This window comes from Somniosus microcephalus, chromosome 2 (genome assembly GCF_052327205.1).
Source record: "Somniosus microcephalus isolate GS21.2 chromosome 2, FLI_Smic_1.0, whole genome shotgun sequence".
NCBI lineage: Eukaryota > Metazoa > Chordata > Chondrichthyes > Squaliformes > Somniosidae > Somniosus > Somniosus microcephalus.
The window spans coordinates 209,221,710-209,243,307 of NC_140988.1; the positions used below are offsets into that span (position 1 = coordinate 209,221,710).

Genomic DNA, 21,598 nt, shown 5'->3' on the forward strand with positions numbered 1-21,598 from the left:
ACTTCTTCACTCCGAGGGTGGTAGGTTTGTGGAATTTGCTGCCCCAGAAAGCTGTGGAAGCTACATCATTAAATAAATTTAAAACAGAAATAGATAGTTTCCTAGAAGTAAAGGGAATTAAGGGTTACGGGGAGCGGGCAGGAAATTGGACATGAGTCTAGGTTTGGAATGGTCATGGCCCTGTGGGTAGTGGAGCGGGCCCAGGGGCCATGTAGCCTGGTTCTGCTCCTACTTCTTGTGTTCTAATTCTGTGTTAGATTTCAGGAGATGGTTTTATTCCTGTTCCTGGCTGGGGTGGAGATCGCCTTTACAGAAGGTAAGTACTGTAGAAAATATAGGGACAGAGTGATCTGGACGAGTTTCGACCGCCTAGATGGGTTGGAGAGGAATTTCCCAGATTTTTTTCTCCCAAATTGGCCATTGGGTTTTTTATCTGGTTTTTTGCCTCTCCCGGGAGATCACATGGGTTCGGGTGGGATGGAGAGTGATAGAAGATTTGAGGTTAGGATCAGATCAGCCATGATCTTATTGAATGGTGGAGCAGGCTCGAGGGGCCGATTGGCCTACTCCTGCTCCTATTTCTTATGTTCTTATGTTTCTTATGTTCTTATTGACGCCTTTCTTCTGTTATCCAGTTCAGTGGGACTGTCCTCATTAGGTTGCACTCTTGCTTATCCAATTGTAGTTTGAGCACCTCCAGCAGTGGTTTATACTCTTGCCTCTGCACCGATACCGCGGAAGTCCCCCATCGATCTGTCCTTAGCCCCCTCCTCATCTACATCCTGCCTCTTAGCAACATTATCTGCGGATATGGGGTCAGCTTCCACATGTATGCTAACAACACCTAGATCTACCTCTTGACCTGTCCACTGGCTCTGTGTTGCTTGTCCGATATCCTTTTTTAAAATTTGTATATGGGATGTGGGCGTCGCTGGCAAGGCCAGCATTTATTGCCCATCCCTAATTGCCCTGGAGAAGGTGGTGGTGAGCCGCCGCCTTGAACCACTGCAGTCCATGTGGTGAAGGTACTCCCACAGTGCTGTTAGGGAGGGCGTTCCAGGATTTTGACCCAGCGACAATGAAGGATCGACGATATACTTCTAAGTCAGGATAGTGTGTGACTTGGAGGGGAATTTGGAGATGGTGGTGTTCCCATGCGCCTGCTGCCCTTGTCCTTCTAGGTGGAAGAGGTCGCGGGTTTGAGAGGTGCTGCCAAAGAAGCCTTGGAGAGTTGCTGCAGTGCATCTTGTAGATGGTACACACTGCAGCGACGGTGGTGGAAAGAGTGAATGTTTAAGGTGGTGGAGGGGGTGCCAATCAAGTGGGCTGCTTTGTCCTGGATGGTGTTGAGCTTCTTGAGTGTTGTTGGAGCTGCACACATCCAGGCAAGTGGAGAGTATTCCATCACACTCCTTACTTGTGCCTTGTAGATGGTGGAAAGGCTTTGGGGAGTCAGGAGGTGAGACACTCATCACAGAATACCTAGCCTCTGACCTGCTCTTGTTGCCACAGTATTTGTGGCTGGTCCAGTTAAGTTTCTGGTCAATGCCGACCCCCCCAGGATGTTGATGGTGGGGGATTCGGCGATGGTAATACCGTTGAATGTCAAGGGGAGATGGTTAGACTCTCGCTTGTTGGAGATAGTCATTGCCTGGCACTTCTGTGGCGCGAATGTTACCTGCTGCTTATAAGCCCAAGCTTGAACGTCGTCCAGGTCTTGTGGCATGCGGGCATGGACTGCTTCATTATCTGAGGAGTTGTGAATGGCGCTGAACACTGTGCAGTCATCAGCGAACATTGCCATTTCTGACCGTATTTTGGAGGGAAGGTCATTGATTAAGCAGCTGAAGATGGTTGGGCCTAAGATACTGCCCTGAGGAACTCCTGCAGCAATGTCCTGGGGCTGTGATGATTGACCTTCAACCACCACAACCATCTTCCTTTGTGCTCGGTATGACTCCAGCCAGTGGAGTGTTTCACCCCCCCCCCCCCCCCCCCGATTCCCATTGACTTCAGTTTTACTAGGGCTCCTTGATGCCAGACTCAGTGAAATGCTGCCTTGATGTCAAGGGCAGTCACTCTCGCCTCATCTCTGGAATTCAGCTCCTTTGCCCATGTTTGGACCAAGGCTGTAATGAGGTCGGGAGCCGAGTGGTCATGGCGGAACCCAAACTGGGCATTTGTGAGCAGGTTATTGGTGAGTAAGTGCTGCTTGATGGCACTGTCAGTGACACCTTCCATCACTTTGCTGATGATCGAGAGTAGACTGATGGGGCAGTAATTGGCCGGGTTGGATTTGTCCACAAAAAGCAGGACAGGACATACCTGGGCAGTTTTCCACATTGTCGGACAGATGCCAGTGTTGTAGCTGTACTGGAGCAGCTTGGCTAGAGGCGCGGCTAGTTCTGGAGCACAAGTCTTCAGCACAGTAGCCGGAATGCTGTCGGGGCCCATAGCCTTTGCTGTTTCCAGTGCGCTCAGCTGCTTCTTGATATCACGTGGAGTGAATCAAATTGGCTGAAGACTGGCTGCTGTGATGGTGGGGACCTCCGGAGTAGGCCGCTATGGATCATCCACTCGGCACTTCTGGCTGAAGATGGTTGCAAACGCTTCAGCCTTGTCTTTTGCACTCACGTGCTGGGCTCCACCATCATTGAGGATGGGGATATACATGGGACCACCTCCCCCTCCTGTTAGTTGTTTAATGGTCCACCACCATTCACGACTGGATGTGGCAGGACTGCAGAGCTTTGATCTGATCTGTTGATTGTGGGATCACTTGGCCCTGTCTATAGCATGCTGCTTCTGCTTTTTAGCATGCATGTAGTCCTGTGTTGCAGCTTCCCCAGGTTGGCACCTCGTTTTTAGATAGGCCTGGTGCTGCTCCTGGCATGTTCTTCTACACTCCTTATTGAACCAGGGTTGGTCCCCTGGCTTGATGGTGAGGGATATGCTGGGCCATGAGGTTGCAGATTGTGGTGGAATACAATTCTGCTGCTGCTGATGGCCCACAGGGCCTCATGGATGCCCAGTTTTGAGCTGCTAGATCTTTTCTGAATCTATCCCACTTAGCAAGGTGGTAGTGCCACACAACACGATGAAGGGTGTCCTCAGTGTGAGATGGGACTTCGTCTCCACAATGACTGTGCGGTGGTCACTGCTACCATTACTGTCATGGACAGATGCATCTGCGACAGGTAGATTGGTGAGGACGAGGTCAAGTAGGTATTTCCCTCGTGTTGGTTCTCTCGCCACCTGTCGCAGGCCCAGACTGGCAGTTATATCCTTCAGGACTCGGCCAGTAATGGTGCTACTGAGCCAATCTTGGTGATGGACATTGAAGCCCCAGACCCAGAATACATTCTGTGCCCTTGCTACTCTCAATGCTTCTTCCAAGTGGTGTTCAACATGGAGGAGTACTGATTCATCAGCTGAGGTAGGTGGTAATCAGCAGGTGGTTTCTTTGCCCATACTTGACCTGAAGCCATGAGACTTCATGGGGTCCAGAGTCAATATTGAGGACGCCCAGGGCCACTCCCTCCCGACTGTATACCACTGTGCCGCCAACCCTGGGTATGTCCTGTCCCACATGGATGGTGATGGAGGAGTTTGGGACATTGGCTGAAAGGTATGATTCTGTGTCAGGCTGTTGCTTGACTAGTCTGTGGGACTGCTCTCCCAATTTTGGCACAAGTTCCCAGATGTTGGTGAGGAGGACTTTGCAGGGTCGACTGGGCTGGGTGTGCCGTTGCCGTGCCCATAACCGGTGCCGAGGTCAATGCCGGGTGGTCCGTCCGGTTTCATTCTTTTTAGTAGCGGTTTGTTAGGCCATTTCAGAGGGCAGTTAAGAGTCATCCACATTGCTGTGGGTCTGGCGTCACATATAGGCCAGACCAGGTAAGGACGGCAGATTTCCTTCCCTAAAGGACATTAGTGAACCAGATGGGTTTTTGCGACAATCCGATAGTTTCATGGTTAGCATTACTGAGACTAGCTTTTTATTCCAGATTTATTTAATTGAATTTAAATTCCCCAGCTGCCGTGGTGGGATTTGAATTCACGTCTCTGGATCATTAGTCCAGGCCTCTGGATTATTAGCCCAATGACATTACCACAACGCTACCGTTCCAGTCTTGGATAATCCACAATTTCTTCCCGTTAAACATTGATAAACCGAAATTCGGCCCCTGCTACAAACGGAGTACCCTTGCTACCAATTGCAACTCCCTTGCCGGCCATTGTCTCAGGCTGCACAAGACTGTTCGCAGTCTCCGTGCCCTATTTGACCCTGCGCTGACGTTCTGATCTTGTGTGCTGTCCATTGCGGCCTACTTACACCTCCTCGTTACGCCTGCCTCCACCCCTGCTTCAACACATCTGCAGCTGAAACCCTCAAATATGCATTTTTCACTTCCAGATTCAACTATTCCAATGCTGTCTTGGCTGGCCTTCTGTTTTCCACTGTCCGTAAACTTCAGCTAATCCAATACTCTGTTGACTGTATCCTACCCTGCACCAAGCCCAGCTCACCCATCATCCCTGCCCTTGCTGACCTTCATTGGCTCACAGCCCCACTATGCCTCCGATTTAAAATTCTTATCCTCATGTTCAAATCCTTTCATGGCCTTGCCCCTCCCTATCTCTGTAACATGCAGCCCTACAATCCCTCCACTTCTACACCGCCCCCCCCCCCCGCCCCCCCAAACTCCATGTCTCCCTGGCCCTTTGTGCATCCCCCTTCCCTTTGCTCCACCATTGGCACCCATGCCTTCAAACATCTAGGTCCCATGATCTGGAATTCCCTCCCTAAATCCTTCTGCCTCAGTACCTCCAAGACCCCCCCCCCTTAAAACCCAACTTTTCGGCCAAGCTTTTGGTCACCCCATCTAATATCTCGTCCTTTGTCTCGGCCTCTGGGATGTTTTTCTAAGTTTAAAGGGGCAATGTAAATGCAACTTGTTGTATTCCATGTGAAAGGTTGGGATCTGGAATTTTCCATTTGATAAATTGTTGCTATGAATCTTTCCATGTTGCTTTGAAGTTCCAATATCTGTACCATTGATATCGCTGCAGAGGACCGCTCAAATCAGCACAGGTTTCAAAGGCCTGCTAATTCTCACGTATTTATGAATAAATATTTGGTATGTTTTATTGTTAACTATTCATTAAAAAAAAATTTGTAATCTATTTTCAAAAACTTCACTGCTTTCAGTTGCCTGAACATAAGAACATAAGGTGTAGGAGCAGGAGTAGGTAATTTGGCCCCTCGAGCCTGCTCCGCCATTCAATAAGATCATGGCTGATCTGATCTTGGCCTCAACTACACTTCGCTGCCCGCTCCCCATAACCCTTGACTCCCTTACCTTTCAAAAATGTGTCTATCTCCACCTTAAATATATTCAATGACCCAGCCTCCACAGCTCTCTGGGGAAGAGAATTCCAAAGATTCACGACCCTCTGACAGAATAAATTCCTCCTCATTTCCGATTTAAAAGGGTGCCCCCTTATTCTGAAATTATGCCCGCTAGTTCTAGAATCCCCCACGAAGGGAAACATCCTTTCTGCATCTACCCTGTCAAGCTCCTTCAGAATCTTGGATGTTTCAATAAGATCCCCTCTCATTCTTCTAAACTCCAATGAGTATAGGCCCAACCTGCTCAACCTTTCTTCATAAGACAACCCCTTCATCTCTGGAATCAACCTTGTGAACCTTCTCTGAACTGCCTCCAATGCAAGTGTATCCTTTCTTAAATAAGGAGACCAAAACTGTACGCAGTACTCCAGGTGTGGTCTCACCAACGCCCTGTACAGTTGTAACAGGACTTCCCTACTTTTATACTCCATTCCCTTTGCAATAAAGGCCAACATTCCATTTGCCTTCCTAATTACTTGCTGTACCTGCATGATAATTTTTTGAGATTCATGTACAAGGACCCCCAGAACCCTCTCTACCTCAGCATTTTGTAATCCATCCCTATTTAAATAATAATTTGCTTTTTTATTTTTCCTACCAAAGTGGATAACCTTGCATTTTCCCACATTAAACTCCATCTGCCAGATTTTTGCCCACTCACTCAGCCTATCTATATCCCTTTGGAGATTCTTTGCGTCCTCCACACAATTTGCTTTCCCACCAATCTTTGTATCATCAGCAAATTTGGCTACATTACACTCAGACCCTTCATCCAAGTCATTAATATAGATTGTAAATAGTTGAGGCTCCAGCACTGATCCCTGCGGCACCCCACTAGCTACAGTTTGCCAACCTGAAAATGATCCATTTATCCCGACTCTCTGCTTTCTGTTAGTTAGCCAATTTTCTATCCATGCTAATATATTACCCCCAACCCCGTGAGCTCTTATCTTGTGTAGTAACCTTTTATGTGGCATCTTATCGAATGCCTTCTGGAAATCCAAATACATGACATCTACTGGTTCCCCTTTATCTACCCTGCTCGTTACACCCTCAAAGAACTCCAGCAAATTTGTCAAACATGATTTCCCTTTCATAATAGTCAAGCAGAATCAGCATGGTTTTATGATTTTCTAAATGTCCTGCTACCACTTCCTTAATAATGGACTCCAGCATTTTCCCGATGACAGATGTTAGGCTAACTGGTCGCTAGTTGCCTGCTTTCTGTCTCCCTCCTTTCTTAAATAAGGGCATTACATTTGCAGTTTTCCAGCCTGCTGGGACCTCTCCAGAATCCAGGGAATTTTGGTAAATTACAACCAATGCATCCACTGTCTCTGCAGCCACCTCTTAAGACTCTAGGCAGGCCATCGGGTCCAGGAGACTTGTCCACCTATAGTCCCATTAGATTGCCTAGTACTTTCTCTCTGGTGATAGTGATTGTTTTAAGTTCTTCGCCCCCCCCCCCCCCAAACACCCCAATAGCCCCTTGATTATACATTATCGGGATGCTTTTAGTGTCTTCTACCGTGAAGACCGATACAAAATATTTGTTCAAAGTCTCCGCCATTTCCCTGTTTCCCATTATTAAATCCCCAAACTCATCCTCTAGGGGACCAACGTTTACTTTAGCTACTCTCTTCCTTTTTATATACCTGTAGAAGCTCTAACTGTCTGTTTTTATATTTCTTGCTAGCTTACTCTCATAAGCTATCTTCTCTATCATTTTTTTAGTCGTTCTTTGCTGGTTTAAAAAAATTTCCCAATCCTCTGGCCATTCACTATTCTTCGCAACATTGTATGCTTTTTGTTTTCAATTTGATACCATTCTTTACTTCCTCAGTTAGCCATGGATGGTTTATCCTTCTCTTAGAGTAGCGCCCCCGTGGCCGATTTTCCCAGGTAGCACCCCGAGAGGGAGGAGGTGTGCTACTAGAAGCACCCTGCATCCCTCTTGGGGCGCTGCGAGCCAATATCTCAGTACTGCAGGCTTCCTCCCCTTATTAATGGGGAGGGGCCTGGCACAGCGCGTCCCAGCGCCCAGCTGGGCCACCAGGGATCGGGAGTGCCAGCAAACGAGCCTGGCACTCACGAGGAATGCCGGACTCACGGAGAGCAGCCAGCACCTCGTGAGTGGGTCTTCACGGGGGCCGGTGCTGGTAGGCGGCCAGCAACAAGAATGAATTTCGCGGGAGGCGTTAGTGGTGCCGCGCTAAAGGGAGGTGTAAATCGACCGAATTTAGCCCCCTTTCTCTCTCTCTGGAATATATCTTTGTTGAGAGTTATAAAATATCTTCTTAAATGTTTGCCACTGCTTTTCTAGAGTCTTAACCTGTAATATATTTTCCCAGTCCACTTTTACCAAGCCTGCTTTCATAGATTTGTAATTACCTTTGTTTAAGTTCAGGACGCTAGTTTGAGACCTAGCTTTCTCACCCTCAAACTGTATTCTACCATGCTATGATCACTTGGCAATATTTTTTCTGATCATCTTCTTCAATTTCCTTTTATATCTAGGGATACAAATAAGGAAACTAAACTTAAATTTGTGCACACATCCATGCATGGAGTTGGACATGAATTTGTACAAGCAGCTTTCACAGTATTCAACTTCACCCCTCCTCTTGCAGTTCCAGAGCAGAAAGATCCTGATCCAGAGTTTCCAACAGTCAAGTACCCAAATCCAGAAGAAGGCAAAGATGTACTGGTAAAGAGTGTTGCTATATAAGCCACATGAAGTCAAAGCTGCTTTTGTATTTGTTTTAGTGGGATGTTGGTGCTACTGGTTCCCGTTGCTCAGGTACTCATAGCTGAAAGTAACCCCTGAGCAAGATAGCTAGATTGACTAATTCTGGCCACTGGGAAGCCCAAGATTTTTTTTTTTTTTTTTTAATGCATCTTACTGGCAGCCAGCTGTAACACATTTAATAAGTTTACTTTGGAATTACTGCCAACTGTGTGTGTTGGGAGCTGGTGGCACTAACACTCCACCATACCCAATGTAAAAATTGCTTTAATGAAGTTGCGCATTGTGTCTTTATCCATTGAAAACTCAAACCAGTATCCAGAGGTGCCACAGCTATAATTGCCTCAAATGCACATACGGAAAGCTTTGCCAGATATCTCTAACGATACCCTGATTATCCAGTGTTTCAATTACGTGAACAATAAGCTTCAGTGTTCATTTCCTAAGGATTGGTGGAGAAAGGTGAGCTCATTTATTGACATCCTCCTGTGATATTGAATATTGAGATATTATTTTTGAATGATTCCCACGTTCCAAGGTGAATCAGCACCAAAAATATGGTACACTAAATCAGGGGTTTGCAACCTTTTTGCTTTTGAGGCCCCCCCCCCCCCCCCCATGTTATAAAATTTCCACGGAGAAGTGGGTGTGTGAAGAGTGGGGGTGGGGGGCGGTGCGGGGGTTCATCTCGCAGGGTTGCCATTAGCAACCATCAAAGTTCACTAGGCCTCAGCCCCGCAACAAAAACAGGAATAACTTTCCACCCACTTTGCTGCACCTGGAGGCCCTCGCCTCTAGGCCTCACGCACCTCTTACAGATCTTTGTTGCACTCGAAGGTGATCTCGAACTGAAAAGGGTTGAAAAACGGTGACGGGTTGTCTAGCACCACCACGTTGTTTACCTGCCATGGCTCCTAATGGTAATTCTGTGTTTTTTTTCCCCTCCGGCCCACCCGCACCGTTTTAAAACACAGACTGTGGTCCCGGGCTTGCTTGACGGAGTGTGACAGGCCCCAAGTCTTTGCTTTCATGCAGAAGCTCCAGCCCATTCTCCTCCTCCACCTGCTGCTCTCTGTTGGTTCGCAGAGCGTCCACAGGCACGTGCGCTTCTACCGCCACCAAATGCCCGGGGAGCCCAGGCCTGGCCGCTGACCTCCACGCAGGGCGCCACCTATAGGTGGCAGCAGTGAGGCGAGTCCATCCAAAGTTGATCTCGCGTGGTGTGGACCCTTGAAATCTTCTCATGGACCCCTGGCTGGGAACCCCTGCACTAAGTAGTCCTCCCAACACCATCCCTTCTACCTTCGTGGCATGTGACATATAAATTCTGGAGTTGAGAGATATAAGGCTTGAGTGTTTTTGGTGAAACAAGTGGAGCTCAAGCAGCAAAAATGTTAAGTGCCCAGAGTCTGAATTACTATGTTAAACTTACTGCTGGCACTTATAATATTATTTATAATAGTTTCAAAGCTTTATTGCAGAGTAGATGAGTTTGCTGTGATAGTATAAGAGTACATTTCGTTTGTAGGTAGCACTTTTACCAAAGTAAGTAGTTTTTAATTTATAATCACGTGGTCTTGAATTCCTTTGATCTTATGACTTCAAACTTGGGTATCTTACAGCTTGTTTCCATTTTCTTGCAGGAACGCAGATAAACTTGCTGTCAAATCTATTATCCACATTACTTGGAGGAAGCAGGCCAACTAAGTTGTGTGCTAAACCTTTTTACTTGTATTTGCCATATACCCTTAATTAGAACTTACTGTTGTTTCCAGACTTTATCTTTTGCCTTGGCTGACAAGGAGGGAGCCACAGTCATTTTAGCAAATGATCCAGATGCTGACCGACTTGCTGTAGCTGAGAAACAAGAGAGGTATGTAGTAAATACATAAATTTTTCATTGAATTATGCAAGCATTTTGTAAGATGCTATAGCACCTTTCCTATGCACATTAGTTCTCTAATGACTGTATTCAGATAAAGTTTCAGAACCTTCAGGCTGTGTGAGTGACGTGTTGAAAATGTTGCATGACTTGTCCATTTCAGATGGTTTCTGGCATGCATTACATGGTTTAGACAGCTGCAGATCAGTTATTAATTGTCTCCTCACAGATTGACAGCGTGAGAACTAGAGGGTAGGGAGCATGCTTCTTGCCCCGATTGGTATTTTCGATGGGAGAAAAAGGTGTCATTCCAAATTATTGTTACAACCATATAATGCATCAAAATATTTGTGGCATATAAGACATGTTCAAACTATTCTCATTCATGGGTTAGAATTCCAGGCAGTCATTGGAAGATTTTTCTTCAGCCCATATGCAATATTCAGGACTAATTTATTGGGTGGATTTCTTTCAAAAAGGGGAAAGTTGGAAAATATGCTGACCAGTGCCGAGCACCCTGGAGGAGTCAGCCTGACAGTAATTACATCTCTTTGCCAAAGCCCCTCCAATGAGGATCTGGATTAAGCAGTTGGTGAAGAGTAAGCCTGGCACATGGCATTGAACTTGGATGTTTAGAGCATCAGGGTTGTTGGCATGTCACCAATTATGCATGAGTCCTAAATGTTGATGCCCCTCATATAGCTGGTGAAGAAATACTCAGACTTGGACTAATGTTTGATGAAAAACAATAGCTAGAGGCTAGGTATGAGAACATGTGCCCATGTATCCAGGATTTTGGTTGCAGAGGCAATTGACTGCTGCTGAAGCTCTGCAACTCCAGCTCGGGGAATCACCATTTTTTGAGTTTTGTTGTATCCTTGCTATGGTCAGGAGGATCGTGGCAGTGCATTCACATATTTTATTGAGTTGTGCTGTTCATCACCATATTATTCATGAGTTCCTGGCATCTAGTGAGGGCTCAAACCCACACTTGTCAGTCACTTAATAGCCAACTAGTGACTATACCCTTGTAGGGAGAGGGGAAAGAAGGGGCCCATAGGGTCTCGGCAGGTAGCTTTGGCTCCAAGATAACATGTCAACTGCTAGCAGTTTGGAGCAAAGTCAATCCTCCAAGGAAGAATCAATAAGATATCTGATCCATGTAGGTCCATACTACTCCAGGACACTAATGGAAGGCAACCTCCGCACCAATGGAACATTGAGGGGTAGATCTGTCACTGGGATTCTTCGGGATAATTCTGCAATCTAATGCCCTGATAGGTAAAGTGGCCCTGGCTGGAAAATCAGCCGGAAACTTATCTGTGCTCTGCTGCTAAGCTGCATGGCTTTTTTCTAGCTAAACTCCAGCAATACCCTGTGTACATTTTAAGCTTAATTGCTTGCCAACTATTGTTTAAACTCCCTGGATTTGACTGCGTAGTGTATTTCTATAGCAAGAGTTGGCATTACATTTAAAGGCAAACATAAACTCTTATTTGTGTGGATTTCTCGGTGGCTTTGTTTGAAGACACTGAATGATAACTGATTTTTGTGTGTCCACTAACCAAAAATAACTCATCTGTATTTATCTTATGAATTGAGCTGTAACAATTTGCTACGGACTTGCTGAGAGCTTATGACTCTGACTAAACAGATACTGAATCATTTACAAATTTTCATTCGGGACTAGTTTTGCACAATGCTGTAAATACTGGCTTTGATTTCAATGATTTTCCAGTTTTCCACGTGCCTAGCTTGAATTTATTTATCACTCTAGCTGTTTCCATTAACTTAAATGGATGGAGACAATAATTTGTTCCAACATCAGGATTGAGTGGGACTTGGAATTTGACAGTATCTAATCTACATATTCACATTTCAAAGCAAGTCTTCCACACTCCTCTTAATGTAAACAAAATGTTTTAATACCAGTTTAGCTAAACGCTAAAGTTTTTAGCAGCTTGATGATTTAACTTTAAGCTGATATATTTGGAGTTGAAGAATCCAAGCCTTGAAATTATCCCATGGAATACTTGTAGAGGAAGGAATTTCATACAAACACATTTAAGTGTTTCTACACTAACATTCTGCGAGGTAATGTCAAGGCCACAGATTGTTCTACTTAAACATGGGGCGCTGTCACCTATGATCACTAAGCATCTCTATAGAACGGTGAAAGTTACCTTATTTATTGGAGAGTTCAGAAGTGCACTTCAGGCTTGTAACTATAACTATAGTTCAACTACAGGTAGACTATCCTTTATCCGAACTTCCGAAAACCTCTAAAAACCGAAAGTTTTTTCGTTCAGCGTAAGTCGTGCGCACGACATGACCAGAGTGGCGCACGACTTACGCTCCCCCCGCCGACCCCCCCCCGCCGACCCCGACACCCCGCCGACCCCCACCCCCGACAAATTTCCCAGTCTTATAAAATACCTTCTGAAATCCGAAATTTTCCGAAAACCGAAACACGGCTGGTCCCGAGGTTTTCGGATAAAGGATAGTCTACCTGTATACAAAAACACTTTCAAGTACTTTAAATGAAGATAATGATCAGTAAATTCATAAGATTTTTTAGTCTATGAGAAATTAGTCACTTGTTTGTGATTGTAGCATGAAAATTGTATTTGTGTTTCCCCCATTGTGTGTCCCCTGTGGGTTTTACCCAAAATGTGAACAAAACAGTTAATCTTGTGTGGGATTGTTTATGCACATACGCCTGTGCCATATGCCTTCTTGGATCCTTTTATAAAGTTTTGTAGAATTTGTATGTTGTTTGATTTATACTTCATTCTGTAATATAATTGTAATTGTATCCAAAGGCATCTTAAGACTTTTGTTAAGATAATACTATATTTAATTTAATTGATGCTTTTAGTATTAAATAAAATGTTCAGTCCTCAAAACTATCTCTCTTTTTGCTGTCAGTGGAGAATGGAAAGTATTTTCAGGGAACGAATTAGGCGCCTTGTTGGGTTGGTGGATTTTTACTTGCTGGAAGAAACAAAATCCAGAATCAAGTTGTCTGAAAAATGTATATATGCTGTCCAGCACAGTCTCTTCAAAAATCCTCCGGGCAGTTGCACTAAAGGAAGGATTCCATTTTGAGGTATACTTATCGTTTTGTCTTAACAATTAGCTATTAGTTGTGCATAGTCTGAAACTCTCCACACCAACGTGCATCATTACTTCTGGTAATCCAGTTATGTAAATTTGGATTTAATTAAATGTTCCTGCTCTGTTTTAAAAATGCAAAACGTGAATTTAGCCACTTTGTCCACAGACCATGTACAATCTAACCTCTCCTGGACTGTACTCAAAGGAAAGGTTCCACATAAATATTCTTTCTAGATAACAGCTTCATATTATTTTTAATCTATCAGTGAAAGTTTCATAATTTACATTCAACTCTTTTTAACCCATTCTGCTTAATGTTCAGAACAGCCTACATCCTAGGGTTCTAAAAGAGGTGGCTGCAGAGATAGTGGATGCATTGGTTTTGATCTTCCAAAATTCCCCAGATTCTAGAACGGTCCCAGCGGATTGGAAAATAGCAAATGTAACACCGCTATTCAAAAAAGGAGGGAGAGCGAAAGCAGGAAACTACAGGCCAGTTAGTCTGGCATCAGTTGTCAGGAAAATGCTGGAATCCATTGTTAAGGAAGTGGTATCAGGGCACTTAGAAAATCATAACATGATTAGGCAGAGTCAACATGGTTTTATGAAAGAGAAATAGGCCTAGAAATTGGGTTGGTAGCGCCGGCGCTGAGCGCCTAAAGAGATCTAGAATTGGGGCGATGCCCTATGTTGGGGCGGACGCTATGAAGATAGCGACAACTCAGATATTGACTATACATTTAGCGCCTGCGCTAAGTGTTTGCGCGCGCCCGCGAGCGCAAGCAGTTCATGACATCATCTCAGTGTGCAACGCCTTTTAGGAGCGCCTGAGCGCATATTGGGTGGCGCCCGGAGCCTTTGCGCCCAGCGCTATTAGTGACAGTTCGAGGGAGGGCTAACAGGCCCTTCTCGGAGTAGGGGGGCGCTATTTAAAGGGGACAGCTCTAGTGCAGAATCTTCTGCCACTTGGCCTGCTCATTGCGATCGTTGCTAGAGAGAGTTGGCAAGCTAATGTGGAGTGGAGTTCTGGGAATTTAGCTTTACAGTACTTGGGACCTTCAAACCTGTCCGAAGCACTTACAGCACTACACCTAAAAGCCTTTTAACCAACTGGCATCGGAATGAGAGCTTGTTTGGAGGGCGACGGCCTCATCACCCAACACTGTGAAGGGGCAGAGAGACGGCGGGAGAGAGGGCCGGGATTGGCCAGAAGGAGGAGGGGCAATGGAAGTCGGCCAATCCGACTGGATGCTGCGAGGGTCTTTAGGCAGCAGGTGACAAGCCTTGACATGTCGGAGGAGCAGTGTTTGGGAAGGCTCCGATTCTGGAGAGACATTGTTACTGATCTGTGCCACCTGCTTGGTCAGGATCTGCAGCCGCGTGAACGCTGCAGAACCTCTCTGTCCGTGATGGCTAAACTGACTGATGGCCTCCATTTTTATGCCAACGGATCCTTTCAGTCAGCCATTGGGGACAATGCGACTGTCGCTCAGGCTGCAGTCCACTGTTGCATCCGGCAAGTTACAGATGCCCTTTATAGGCGAAGGCGTCAATTCATTACCTTCCCTCGGACCCTGCACAAGCAGGCGGAGGGCGCGCAGGGTGTCGGATCTATTGCGGACTTCCCCATGGTGCAGGGGGCGAGTGACAGCACACACGTGGCTTTGAGGGCGCCATGCCATCATCCTTAGGACTTCCGCAACCGCAAGGGGTTCCACTCCCTCAACATGCAGCTGGTCTGTGACCACCGCCAAATCATCATGGCAGTCACCGAGCATTTCCCAGGGTGCAGCCACGATGTCTTTATCCTGCGGCTGACCTCAGTTTGTTACCTTTTTGAGGGGCTGCCTCGAAGACGAGGCTGGCTTACTGGGGACAAGGGCTATCCTCTCTGGCCATGGCTGATGACAACACTCCGTGTGGCCAACACCCCAGCAGAAGAGCTGATCAGCAGCGGCCATCAGGCGACCAGGCACAGTAAACAGCACACTATTGGTGTTGTCAAAAAGCATTTCCAATGTCTGGAACATTCGGGGGGATCCCTGCAGTACTTGCCGCAGCAAGTGGGACACGTCGTCGTCTGCTGCATGCTCCACAACTTGGCGATTCGACGCACCCAGCCAATTCCAGCTGTCCCTCAACGACCAGCGGAGGAGGATGAGTATGAGGAGGAGGAGGAGGAAGAGCAGGCGGAGGAGGAGGAGGAAGATGAAAGGGCCATACGTCAGAGGCTCATCTGGACTCGTGTCGACACCCCTGTGGCGGAATGATGAGAGTCTTAACTCGTGCACTTTGGATGTTTGAGGGCCTCTGAATGCCAGCATCACTGAAAGTAGTCACATGCACCATGCCACATTGAAACTTCTGTTTATTGGCACAAAAGTCTTTCATTACAGCTAAACAACGTAATGTCAACAGAAACCATAACTTTCAAAATAACTGTGAACTGTTCGACAAAGCCGCAAAACTCAACAAACCTTCTGCAAATATAACCACAGGTGAGGGTGTCCTTGAATTTGGACAAACAAACGTCTCAGCACCTCCCTCTACAACTGGCCCCTTGAGGGAGAACGACTTCTCTCTCGCGCCCGGCCCCTTCCCTCCCTGCTGCTCCTACGTAATTGGACCCCAGTGGCGGCCTGAAAGCTGGGGGACACCTGCTGACTGTCTGGAAGCGCAGAAGCCCCTGAGGGACGGCCTGGCCGACCTCTGGGCTTGGAGGGTGCGGACGCAGGATGCTTGATGTGACCATGGCTGGAAGCAGTGTGGCCTGCAGGTGCTGGCAGCTGCAATGCAGGCGTCCCAGCGCTGGCATGTGCAATGGTCTCCTGCCGAGAGAGGACACCTGCACCATGGTCGGACGACACACTGGCTATCTGAGGGGAGCGGCTCGGCTCATCCGCCACAATCGCATGCTCCACTGATTCCTGGCCTTGTATGGGACTGGAAGGGCCCGGGGTGATCCTAACTGATGCAGAGAGGGTGGCTACAGTGAGAGATCGTGTTGCGTCAATCTGGCTGTGGAGGAGCCCAGCAAGTGACTGCGTGGCAACAGTGAGGACCTGTGTGCCAGGTGCCAGTGCTTCGGAGAAGGCCTGGACAGTTCTTCCCATTGCTTCGGACAAGGCAGGTGCCGACCGCTCCACTGCCTTGGACAAGCCCTGCACAGACCTTTCCAGGGATTGTCCGAAGCCCTGAACAGTCCTTTCCATAGCCGACTCAAAGCTGTGGACAGTCCTCTCCATTGTTGGGCCGAAGCCTTGGATAGTCCTGTCCATTGTTGCCCCGAAGCCCTGGATAGACCTGTCCATTGTTTCCCCAAACACCTGGAGAGTCCTGTCCATTGTTGCCCCGAAGTCCAACATACTCTTAGCCAATGAATCTATTGACTCGGGCATCTTCTCGACTGCAGCCATCAGCTCCGTGTGTCTGACCCGGGCCTGTTTGCTCATCTCAGCCAGGCGACGGACCTCATCTGCACTCTGTGCAGCAGTCATCACGACCTGCCTTGCCCTCCGGGGAGACGGTGGCCGAACTTGCCTATCCCCCGTGCGTTGCTGCATGCCGCTTGGTCCGGCAACTGGTTCATCCTCGGAGCACCCCCCCCCCTCCCCTCCAGGGGACTACTATCCCCAGTCTGTAGATGTGTCAGCTCCCCGGATTCTGCAACGGCTGGTCCGGATTCCTCCTGGTCCTCACCTCCGGTGGCACTGGCAGCTTCAGTGCGTTGAGCCCGAGTTGGTGCTGCTTCATCTGAAAGTGGGAGGTGGAAGAGTGGCTTTAGCAAAAGGACAGCTTTGCTGAAAGGCATGCCAGATTGCGGCAAGGCTCTGACATGGCTGCACACTGAGGATGCATGCTGGCGGGGGGACCAAGTGGAGGGCAACAGGTGAAAAAGGTGAGAGTCTTACCCTCGCTGTCGGAAATGGGGTCGGCAGATGCAGTGGTCACAGGACCAGACAGACGTCCTCCAAGTATCTGGTGCACTCTCTCCTCCAGATCCGTGAGAGTGACCACTTGTGGAGGTCCGCCACCGGTTCGACGCTGCTCCTTTCGAATCATCGCCAGCTTGGACTGCAGGGGAAAGAAGGGGAAGTTCTGTAACATGATGCCTTGAGACCTCATCGCATGCCCCCCATGGTGCAAGAGCCCTTACATGAGGTTTTGAGACATCTGTCCATGTGTGTGCCCAGAAAGGGCCATGGGTGCATGCTGACAGATGGCCATTGGGGCATCATTGCAGCAGGGTGCCCGAAGTCAGCTGCAGATGGAGGGAAGCACAAGTTTGCTAAACCATCACTCACCCTAACAATCCGTGTGAGGTCGTTGAATTTCTTCCTGCACTGAACAGGGGTCCTGGTCGCCATGCTGCTGGAGTTGACCCTCACAGCAACCTCCCTCCAAGATCGTCGGTAAGCCTTCTGATTCGGCCTCTTGCCATTATCCGGATACAGGACCTCTCCACGGCGTTCAACTGCAGCCACCAAGTGGTCCAGAGCCTCAGTGCTGAAGCGCTCTGCTCTCTGTCTAACCTTCTCCATGCTGAACAAATTTGTAACGCCAGACAAGGGCGAGTGCCGATTCTGAGGCCTACAGGGCGTTGGGTGTTGAAGCTCAGGCTGACTGACCCACCCCTTTAAGAGCCGGCCGACGCCTGGAGGTCTCGTGGTTTCCTGTAATTGAGATCACTTGCGCTGCGCCCGTCCGCGTCGATATTGAGTAGCGCCTGAACTTTTGCGCCTTAAGAGCACCGTGCAACGGCTGAATTAGCGCCTCAATCCCCTTTGGGGGCGATACAATCCAATATCGCGCCAGGCGGCGATAAGTTGCGTCTGGCTATAAACTTTGCGCAGCGTCAGTTCTAACGCCTCAAGCGGGGCTATACCCAATTTCTAGGCCATAGCGTTTGACAATTTTATTAGAGTTTTTTGAAGATGCAACTAGCAGGGTAGTTAAAGGGGAACCAGTGGATGTAGTATATTTGGATTTCCAAAAGGCATTCAATAAGGTGCCACATAAAAGGTTATTACACAAGATAAGGGCTCATGTGGTTGGGGGTAATATATTAGCATGGATAGAGGATTGGTTAACGGACAGAAAACAGAGAGTAGGGATAAACGGGTCTTTATCAGGTTGGCAGGCTGTAACTAGTGGGGTGCCGCAAGGATCAGTGCTGGGGTCTCAGCTATTTACAATCTATATTAATGACCTAGATGAAGGGACTGAGTGTAATGTATCCAAGTTTGCTGACGATTCAAAGCTAGGTGGGACAGTAAGCTGCGAGGAGAACACACAGAATCTGCAAAGGGATGTAGATATACTAAGTGAGTGGGCAGTAAGGTGGCAGATGGAGTATAATGCAGGGAAATGTGAGGTTATTCACTGGTAGGAAGAATAGAAAAACAATACTTTTTAAATGGTGAGAAACTTTTAAATGTTGGTGGTCAGATTTGGGTGTCGTCATGCAAGAAACACAGAGTTAGCATGCAGGTACAGCAAGCAATAAGGGAAGGCAAATGGCATGTTGGCCTTTATTGCAAGGCGGTTGGAGTTTAAGAGTAAGGAAGTCTTGCTACAACTGTACAGGGCCTTGGTGAGACCACACCTGGAGTACTGTGCACAGTTTTGATCTCCTTATCTAAGGAAGGATATACTTGCCTTGGAGGCGGTGCAACAAAGGTTTACTAGATTGATTCTTCGGATGAGAGGGCTGTCGTATGATGAGAGATTGTGTAGAATGAGCCTATACCCTGAAGTTTAGAAGAATGGGAGGTGATCTAATTGAAACACAAGATTCTGAAGGGGATTGACAGGGTAGATGCTGAGAGGATGTTTCCCCTGGCTAGAGTGTCTAGAACTAGGGGACATGGTCTCAGGATAAGGGGTCAGCCATTTAAGACTGAGATGAGGAGGAATTTCTTCACTCAGAGGGTTGTGAATCTTTGGAATTCTCTGCCCCAGAGGGCTGTGGCTGCTGAGTCTTTGAGTATATTCAAGGCTAAGATAGATAGATTGTTGAACTCTAGAGGAATCAAGGGATATGGAGATCAGGCGGGAAAGTGGAGTCGAGGTCGATGATCAGCCGTGATCTTATTGAATGGCAGAGCAGGCTCAAGGGGCTGTATGGCCTACTCCTGCTCCTATTTCTTATGTTCTTAACTTAACTTGTTGAATGCCGTTTACCTTCATTGTATTTATCACCTGGCTATATAGTTTGGTATTAGCAAATTTTAAAATATTGTGTATTCTCCTTTTTGAATAGTGAAAACTTCAGAGATCCCAGAACATACACAGAACTACATTAGTTACTACTCAAACCATAACCAAAGCTTTCCCTATTTATCATTTCATGTAAATTAATAGTTATCGTGTAATCATTCAACTAGACTTAACCTTCACAAATTTCCACATGCAAAACTTTTATAGATTCAAGTTAATTATATGTACTGGACAGCCTTCGTGCACTAGTTTAATAATCTTAGAAAATTGCAGCATGGCTTATTGCTTCTAAATCCATGGGCCCCGATTTTCCTGACGGTGCGGGAAATTTTCGGGTTCCCCGAATGTCAGGTTCCGACCCGAATCTAAATGGGTCAGCCAGCTGCACGCAATTTTCCCTCAAGTGGCCAATTAATATCCAGCGTGTGGGCACCCTTGCTAATTGTCTATTTCCAGTCAGAAAGCCGCACAGTATGATGTCATCATTCGTGGTGCTTTTAAAGTGTCCAGCAAGCTTTTCAACCTCTGCAGGCTTCCCAACCAGTCTATCAGAATGGCAGAGGAGCCTGCACCAGCTGCTGCCAGCGGCAGAGGCCGAGCTGCCGCCAAATTTGACGAGACCTCATTGCAGACATTGGTGGATGGGGTTAGGGCCCACAGGGAGGTCCTCTTCCCTAGCTCAGGGAGGAAGAGGCCTCCCAAAGTGACCAGGGCTGCCTGGATGGAAGTGGCTGCAGAGGTCAACTCTCGGAGTCACCCGTCGTACGTGGATGCAGTGCAGGAAGCGCTTCCATGACCTGCACCGCACAGGAAAAGTAAGTATGAAGTTTCCAACACCTTCAGGCTGCTCCCCATTGCCTTTCCCCAACAGCACTCAGCTTCAGCTATCACCTCCTCCACATCCCACTTCACAGTCACATCCATGCACCCTTACCCATTCCCTCTCTATGCTCACATTCACATAACTATTCCTCCATGCAGCCCTCACACTGCCTCTCACTCTGATGCTTGGAACACAACTGACAACACACAGGGAGGGCCCTTGGTCTTGCAGCCTCACACCATCATTGTCACCTTCTAAGTATCTTTGCTATGCAATCTCTACACTCACTCCTGCATTCTCACTCAAACTCCACTTGTCTCCCTCATTGCAGGAAGAGAGAGCTCACAATAGGAGAGAGCGAGCGAGGACTGGAGGAGGACCACCCTCAATCGCCCACCTGACCCCCTGGGAGGAAGCAGTGATGGAGATTGCTGGGGCTGACGTGGCTGTGGAAGCTGGGGCAAGAGAGACAGGAGCAAGCCCGCAAGCTGGTGACAGAATAGTTCCCCATCTCTCTCATTGACATAGCATGAGTTGCTGATATGATTCTGAAGCCACATCATTTGGACTTATGAGCATCTGCCAAATCCAATGTGCAAGTAGCCTTGGCATGACATCTCTAACTCTTTCCTTTACTCCCCCACAGGACCATCCGGAGCCCCCGTCGCCACTGCCGAGGAGGAGGAGGCTGTGCAGCCAGACTCCTCAGAGGAAGCTCCAGCCTCTGAGGGCGCAGCGTCAGCAGAAGTAAGCGCACCCAGCACCAGCGCAGACACTCAAATCTCGGGGGGGCCTTCGGGACATAGAGTAATGTTGTCACCTGGTGTTTCACAGCTCACAAGTGAGCATCAGCAGATTGTGGAGACAGGGACAGCAGTGGAGAGTCCTCGTCGGAGGGCGCAGGCCTCTGCCAGCTCAGCTCAGCTGCATGTCGACCCTATGCCTCTGGGTCCATCCGCAAGAGAGGAGGTGATGGATCTCCATGCACAGATGCAGGAGTTTCTGGCAGGTTTTGTCTCCAGGGTCGCTGCGAGTGTGGAGCGAATGGAGGAGTCCATGGCGAGCATGAGCACAGCCTTATTGGAGTCATTGGCGCATGAAAGCATCACCACGGAGAGGAGGGCTGCGGCCGAGGAGAGGAGGGCTGTGGCCGAGGATGGAGGGCTGCGGCCATGGAGGAGCTTAGTCGTCAGGGTATCGAAAACGTGAGTGCTGTGAATAGAATGACATCTCTTGAGGAGCGATGGGCATCTATTGAGCACTGAAACCAGACCTTCATGGAAGTCCCTCTGAGCAGGACTTCCAGTGCAGAGATGGGTCCCCATGGCCCCCCTGATGTGCAGCAAGGTGCTCTCCAGCCACTTGCAGGCGCTGAGGGGGAGCTGACCCATGAGAGGG

The 21,598-nt window shown here is 47.9% G+C and overlaps 1 protein-coding gene across 2 annotated transcripts in view; it reads left to right on the top strand.

The window, feature by feature from the left end:
• The window catches only part of pgm2 (phosphoglucomutase 2), a 105,940-nt gene that overhangs the window by 41,190 nt on the left and 43,152 nt on the right, over positions 1-21,598 (top strand). For both annotated transcript variants that reach the window (XM_085968501.1, XM_085968511.1), the window contains 3 exons: positions 7,931-8,120; positions 9,935-10,032; positions 12,970-13,150. In XM_085968501.1, coding sequence (XP_085824627.1) covers positions 7,931-8,120; positions 9,935-10,032; positions 12,970-13,150 — 469 coding nt within the window. The remainder of the gene's footprint in view (positions 1-7,930; positions 8,121-9,934; positions 10,033-12,969; positions 13,151-21,598) is intronic.